This window comes from Emydura macquarii, unplaced genomic scaffold (assembly GCF_026122565.2).
Source record: "Emydura macquarii macquarii isolate MOO-44397 ecotype Brisbane River unplaced genomic scaffold, CSIRO-AGI_Emac_v2 contig_1253, whole genome shotgun sequence".
In the NCBI taxonomy this organism is placed as follows: domain Eukaryota; kingdom Metazoa; phylum Chordata; order Testudines; family Chelidae; genus Emydura; species Emydura macquarii.
In genome coordinates this window covers 43,903,328-43,911,022 of record NW_027131390.1, presented here as the reverse complement: position 1 = coordinate 43,911,022, position 7,695 = coordinate 43,903,328, and the positions used below count along the sequence as shown (strand labels likewise).

The 7,695-nt window shown below is 49.6% G+C and overlaps 1 protein-coding gene across 1 annotated transcript; it reads right to left on the bottom strand.

Moving 5' to 3' along the window:
- Nucleotides 1–354: 354 nt before the first annotated feature.
- Nucleotides 355–4,055, bottom strand: ARL4C (ADP ribosylation factor like GTPase 4C). Its single transcript, XM_067548641.1, has one exon. It carries the CDS (start codon nucleotides 3,497–3,499, stop codon nucleotides 2,918–2,920), a length of 582 nt encoding a protein of 193 aa, XP_067404742.1. The 5' UTR covers nucleotides 3,500–4,055; the 3' UTR covers nucleotides 355–2,917.
- Nucleotides 4,056–7,695: the final 3,640 nt, after the last annotated feature.

Sequence of the window (7,695 nt, the reverse complement as noted above, 5' to 3'; positions counted from 1 at the left end):
AAAAGGGGAAAAAAGGACGGAACAGAGAATGGACGAAGGTAAAATGAAGTTATACTAGGCAGCATGGTTTTTTTTTTTTTTTTTTTTTTTTTTTGAGTTCCAACACTACCAGGTACACTGTGAAGACAAAGTCTGAAATGTGACTGGCATCTCATGACATCTGCTGGAAAAAAAAAATTCAAACATCTTTGAGAAGAGACACAACCTGGAGAAAATCCAACCTGATTCTAGAACAGCAGACTGTGTAAAGCTTTTCTGCATATATTTAACCGTCATTGTTTCAGAAGACTCCTCCATGTCCAGTCAGCTGCAGATAACATAGCTCAACTCTGCCATAGCACTGAGGGATAGTCATTACAATCCTGAAACGCTATAGACGTACCAATGACTCCGTTAACTATCAATTAGAGCAGTATTTTAACTTATTGCAGAAATGTACAACTAGTGACCATGACCCTGGATCAGCAGTCTGCCCCCTAGCCAGCACAGTACCTAAGCACTTGCCTAAAGTTAAGCACATGCTTAAGTGCTTTTGCTGGGAGAGGGACAGAATTAGGCAGTGCTTAAATAATTTCCTTAATTAGGGCTGGTTTAACTGACTGTCTTGGAAGAGCCCAATCCTGCAGCTGCACATCCTGCTTCCATTTAAGTCAATGGAACTACCTGCCTCAGTAAAGTGGTCTGCAGACTCACGTCTTGACTGTGGAAAAAAGCCTGTAATTAATATTTATATTCATTATGTTTAAAGCATGATAGGTTTTGATCAAAATGTTTTTTATTTCACACCTAAACACTGTCAACATTCAAAACAAAGGTCGGAGCATTTGGTTTCTGCAGTGTCACAAAATAAATATATTCTCTCTCTCAATAGTGTGGAACTACCAAATGTCAAAGTGCTTCAGAAAGTGTTTCATGTGAAGGGGGGAGGAAAAAAGAAAAAAAAATCCAATGAAACTGTACAGACCCTCCTGAAATGATGGGACCAGCCCATTTGTTAGATTGGTGAACCAGTTGCTATTCCTGTAAACTGGAATCTTGCAGGCATATAAATACCACTTGGCTTCAATATTGGGTTTTTCTACAAAATGCTATTGGAAAAGTACCGAGTTCATTGCTGAAAAGGAGAATGACATTCACCTAAGTTTTTTCTTTGTTTGGTGTTTTCTGTGGCTGAGGGTTGGAATGTGCGCTCAAGCAGAAAGCCAGTACTTCACTCACCAGAAATTCTCACATGACCGTGTTAAGACCAACGGGCATGCCAAAAACTGACTGCCTGTGATTCCTTTCTTGTTATGAAATTCTGGGTGTCAGAATTTTCTCACTGATAGGTGGGTTTCCAAAAGAGAAAGACCAGGAAGCTGCCACCTTATGTATATTTAGGATCCAATCCTGTGCTCATTGAAGTCAGTTTCAAAACACCAATTGATGGGGAAGGGCCAGGATCTTGCTCATACAATACTGGGCTTGATCGTGCACTAGTGAAGTGACTGAGAACAAATCTGACCTTGTTACACCTCTACTGCACTAGCCCCATCTACCTTTGTAGCTAGGACTCTCAGCCTGGAATTTGTTTAAAACCTGTGTATTAAATTCTCAGAACTTTCTTTTCCCAGTCAGTTGCTCTACTCTCCCATATCCCTTTGAGATAGAGATTTTGCAAACTCTTGCCATTTCGGATGGAACAAGTTTAGGCAGCTAAGATAATGTTTGTATTCTGTTGGTCAAAGTACTGGCTTGATTCACAGTCCCAGTTTATACCAGAGTTTAATTAGCATCAGCCTAACTCTTGTGCTTTTCCATTGCTTTTATATCCATGCAGCTAAGGTGAACTGTCAGGGATTTTTAAATGGAGTGCATCAATTGGATCAACCAGATTGAACCAAATTAGATAATCCAACCATGTCTCCACCTGTAGGCTACAGCAATAAAGGGGCAAGACCTATTGCTTATCATTGCTACAGGATACGGTCTCTGTTAAAAAAATAAACCTTGGAAAATGAAAGGATGCTTGACAACCCTTCATGGCAAAATTCACATGGACCCCCTTTTAGCAAACAGCTTAAAACTCAGCACCAATCAACAGCTGGTCACAAACCATCCAGCTGGTTATAGCTTTAAATGCCCCTGTGGATCAATACATTTGTGTCCTTTGTATTTAAAAGATGATGGGCAACCTCGGCTGAAACAACTAGGCGTTCCCTTTAAGCACACACTGCTCCTGCAAGTGGCAGTGTATCATTCATTCAGAGGCTTTCTAGATTTTGTTGGTCTGAAATTATCTTTGTGATAATGACCCACACACGGACTGAATCCAAATGGGAGTAGAGAGGGAGGTCTGGTGCTAGCTTGAAAAGCAGTCCTTCCAGAAGGCTGACCTTAAATCTCCACCCTTCAGCAATATGTATTAGTGTGTGTTTTTCTGCCATGGGTTCCCAAGCACAGATGCCTCAGCAGCGTCCAACACTCCCTGAAGCAGCATTATCCCCCGCTCCCCCCAACCGCACACACACAACAAAAAAAAGATCCACAGACAGGAGCAAAAATCAAGCTCAGTTTCACAGGGGCCAGCCCCGTGGAATCATGCTCTTCACGGCAGAGACCCCGACTGCGAAAGAAAAGAACAAGGCCAGCCCTCCAAAGGAAAGGAGCCCGTCTGATCGTCTTGGGGCGCAGCCACTCATCACCCAGTCACCGGTCTCGCCCCCCTGCTAGCCCAGCTAAGCAGCAGTGGCTTCCCTCTTGTCGCTGTTGCTGGGGTCCTGGCGACAGACAGCAGGGAAGGGCTAGCCGGTTAAAGGCAATGGGGAGCAGAGCGCACAGCTGGCCCCCAGGATCCATCCAGGGGGGACTAGCCAGGCCGGCTCCCAGGGCTGGCGGGCGTGTCCCAGCCCCCCCGCAAAGAGCTCTGGCCTGGCTCTCACCGCTGCTTCTTCTTTTGCTTGAGGGACTTCCTGCGCTTGAGGATCATCTCGTAGAGCTTGTCCATGCCCTCGGTGAGGCCCTCGCCGATGATGGCGCAGGCGGGCTGGATGTGGTAGTGGGTGGCGGGGCCCAGCTCAGCCAGGGCCAGCTGCTTCTCCAGCTCGGCCACGGGCAGGGCCTTGGGCAGGTCCTGCTTGTTGGCGATGACCAGCAGCGGGGTGCCCTGGTTCTCGGCAAACTTGGTCACCTTGTGCAGCTCGGTCTTGGCCTCCTCCAGCCGGTCTGCGTCCACCGAGTCCACCACGTAGATGATGCCGTCGGTGCAGCGGCTGTAGGGCTTCCAGAGGGGGCGCAGCTTCTCCTGGCCCCCCACGTCCCAGAAGTGGCAACTGATGCCCTTGGCCGCCCCGTTGCTCAGCCGGATCTTCTCGGTGTTGAAACCGATGGTGGGCACCGTGTTGACGAACTCGTTGAACTTGAGGCGGTAAAGGACGGTGGTTTTGCCGGCCGAGTCCAAGCCCAGCATGACGATGTGCAGCGACTGGAAGGCGGAGATGTTGGAGGAGATGTTCCCCATGGCCCTCCTCCCGCGGAAGGGGGCTTCAAGCCCAGGGAAGGGAAGGTTCACAGCGCGCCCATCCCCGTCGCGTCGGGGCCCTCCCACACTCAGCAGCCGCCGGTGCGCTGCGCGGGGGCCGGCCGGGCGGCGCAGGGCGCATGGCGCGGCGGAGAGCCGGGGGGCCGCTGCGGGGAGGAGGCCGGGTCCCCTCCGTCCCCTGCTCGGCGAGCGGGCAGCCCCTTCCCGCGATCGCGTCCGCTCGCTCCGGCTCCCCGCTCGGCTCTGAGCAAAGAAAAGCAGCCGCAGTTCGAGCCCCCCAAAGCCCGCCCCTCTCCGGCGCGCACAGCCGGCCCAGCCGGCGCAGGGAGGTGCTTTAAAAGGGCAACGCCGCCTCTCGCTGGCTGCCCCCCCGGCGCGGATTTCAGATGCCAGCCCTGCCCCCTCCCCGCCCTAGCTCCCTGGGGCTGAGTCAAACCGCCCTAACCTCCGTCCTACACCGCCGCCTTGCGCCGAGCGATTGAGCAGCACCCCCGTTCACAGCGCTCCGGGGAGCCGCCCTGCAACCATGGGTAGTCCCCCGCCAGCCCCCTACCCCATGTCAGAGAGGAAGGCGGGGAGGGGCTGTTCTAGCTGCAGACTGATCTTCTGCAGGGTACAGGCTGGAACATCTCCTCTCCACCCCAGATAGATAGTCATCAGTCAGCAGGGAGAAGCATAATTTTTTCCAGCCCAGTACAAACCTGTAACTCGGCCCCCTCCCGCACACAGATACCACAATCCCTCATCTCATACATGCAATCTCTTGAGCCATGAAAATTTTTTCCTCATGGTAATGGGGGTTGCAGCCTGGGCCCTGGTAAAGTGTACCCTCCCCCCCATGTGGGGGCCTTGTCAGTCAGTGTCATCTTTGCTGAAACCTTCTACCCTAGGGACACTAGACACCTGTAAGTCAAGAGCCCTGGCCCCTTCTTGTAACAAGGCCAAGCAGACTGTCCCCTCTAAAACTTCCTTCGGTCCTTCCTTTTATCTATTTATGTTAGCAATGTGTGTGTTTGATCAGGGCTGAAAGCTAATTACCAAGGGTTCTGGCACTTTATCATACATTAACAATGCATTAGAGCCACTCTTATGTTGCAGTGCTTTTGCTGAAGGCAGGCACAACCAATACAACAACTCAGGCTCAGGAGAAGATTATTATAGCTCCAAACAAAGGGTCCACTTGCCTTTCTAAAAGACATTTTCAACCCATCTGCACTTTACTAAAAAAAAAAAAACCCAACAAACCAACCCTTTTATAGCCACAGATACTGGCTGGTATGTTTTGACTGGCTGAACACTTAATGGCCATTATGTTTGTGCAATCTGAGCCTGCCCTTAAGCATTTCCTACTTCTGAATTGTTTGTGGGTTGCTATTACTGTCCCTGTGTGACACTCCATCCCCTTCACCTTTAACTGGAAAGTAGCGTGGGCCGGTGGACTGAGTGTAGGGCTAGAGATCCCCAGTTCTAAATCTGCCTCTGCAACTGACGTCTGTCACTGGCTGAGTTGCTTTGCTGTTCTGCCTCAGTTTCCCTGGTTGTAAAGGGGTACAATAGTAAGTAGGGCTCTATAAAACCCCATAAAAACGCTGCATATTGATGTGTTACGCTCCCATCCCTATGCAGGCAAACGCCGAAGGAAAGCAACTGGAGTTTTACTTGGAAAAACCCCTATAATTCCTTGCTTGTTAGTTAAATAAAAGGCATTACAAGGAGTTTTGGTTGCTCCTTAGTATTTCTCATAGACAGGCTATGAGATTTGTAGCTCCTGAAGGGTTTTGTCCTTGTGGGGTTTGTTTGCACCCACAGTTTGGAGAATTGATCACCCCTTTGTACCTGCCCCTGTTCTCACTGGAGTCTGCGCCGGGAATTTTGCCCCTTACATGAATGGGAGCAGAAGCGCAGCCTTCAGTCTGCTACCTTTAAACTCCACCTTTCTCCTGGCTGAGTAGGCCTGGGCCGGGCTCCTTCCAGAGTGACTCAAGGGTCATTGTCGAGGAATTTGAGGCACCCCCCAGGGCTGAATATATCGGATCCAGCCACCACCAGCCTGGGGAACCTCATTTACAGTTGAGTTTCGCAGGTGGCAAGCAAGCCCCAGCAGCCTGCAAAGAGTTTTCTGTCACCATGGTCCCCATTCAGTAAGGTCCTTAACCCAGTGAAGTCAATGGGGCTAGTCAGATGCTTCAAGAACCCTGCTGAATCAATGCCTATAACAGGCTTCCAGGCTAGCCTTAAGCACAGGTACAGCAAGATCTGGCTGGGAATCTGATTCTTTGTGAGGCACCATGGCCCATGGAAGCGCTGAATCACAGGAGAACTGGGACAGCTCAGAGCAGACTGCACATGTGACCTGCAGCCATGGGGCGAGGGGGTCCTGGTAGCCTCCCAGATCCCTTCTCCAGGAGCCGGGTGAAAGCACAGGAGTCAGGGGATACTCACCCCAGTCACATGATTGTCTTCGGACCCCTGAAACAACTCATGTGATGGAGGCCAGGAACTAACATATCTGTTCCTTACCATACCCATTTATCTGAGATCAGAGCTGTTGGGAGTATGGGTGACGGATACCATAGCAGGTTTAGAGAGGGTGGTAAATGTATAGATGGAAGCCCCTTGGTTATCAGGTCATAGATCTGATAGCTAGTGCAGTCATGGTTTCGTGAAAGGGTAGCAGCTAAATATTATTTTCCAGCACTTGGGTGAAAAATGAGCCCTTAGTTCATTAGAAACCCTGGCCCAGTCCCTCAGCTGCCATAAATGGATGTTGCTTGACTAAAATTAGTGGAGCTAAGCAGACGAATAAAAATCCCTTCTTTTCAATGACTTTCAAAATGACTTTTGAAACGTACATGCCAGACAACAAGCAATTGTTTTCTAGCCATTAAGTAATACTATTAAAAAAACCCCCCAGGAATTATGCACCCAACTAGCGGCTGTTGTATGTCTGGCTGCTCCACACAACTCTATTAACAAAATAAATCTGATCTCTTAAAGTCAATAAAAAAGCATATATCGTGTATAAGGGGCAAGTTGTTTAAACATGGTTCAATGACATCAAAGAAGATGCTCTCACACTAGCCTCTCCTTACCAAGCCAGTGGATTGAAGAAATGCCCAGTTCTCAGCCACATGATACAGTGAGATTGCATTTGCAATCCAGCCCCGACATGCAGAGCAGCTCAAACTATGTCAGCTCCCATTCAGACAGTTTTGATCCATTGTGATCCAGACTGGGAAAGTGACCCTGATGTTTAGTTCAGCACATGTAATTTACCAGGCGGTAATAAGGACATCATTAAAAGAAACATCTGTTTAAAAACAATAACAGTAGGTAATAGGAGTTTTGAAGATGCTTCCAGTTTGGGTTGGGAAATAAAAGATCACCAATGACAGAGGAATATCATGGACATGCTCTGGGAGACCTTTCCCAGGTAAGGAGGAGGGCACTGAACTAGGACCCAAGAGTACTGGGTTGTGGTCCTAGTTCTTCCACTGACCTGCTAGACAAGTCACTTCCTCTCACACCTTTTTCCTGCTTAGGTTGCAAGCTCTTCAGGACAGCACAATAGAGCCCATATCTCATTTGGAGCCTTTGTGCATGTGACGGGTGTGCACCCCACACCAGCCCTGAGAGGGTTAACAGCTGGGGAAGAGCTGGGACAGCACTATAAAGCCAGGAAGCTGAGGCTGGTGGGGGAAGGAGGTTACAGTCACTTCATAGAAGACTGGCAGGGACAAGGAAGAAGTCTAGGAGAAAAGTAAGGTGTCTGGCAAGAGGCTAGGATGGGGTAAAGTAGCTAGCAGGAGCAGAGATGGCTTTGTGGTAAACCTGGAAATGGGCAAGGAGGGGGAGAGAGAGAGAGGCAGGCTGAGTAGGAGGGAGCCTAGAGACACAGCAAGGGGAATGGGGACTAAGCAGACTTGGGTTGCTGGTTACAGGGTCTCTGAGCAGGAGACCAGTGTAACAGGTGGGCCTAGGTTCTCCTGCCAGCCGTGGTGCTGAGCTGAGCACTCTCTGGAGAAGGCATTTGGACAGTGGTCCTCTCAGACTTCATGATCCCGGAAGGGGAAGATTAAATGGGAAACCAGCCAGTGAGCCAAGTTCCTGGATGAGACTATTCCAGCGAGAGCAGAAGGGGCACCCTACTTTCTCAGATCTAGACCCCAGGGTGA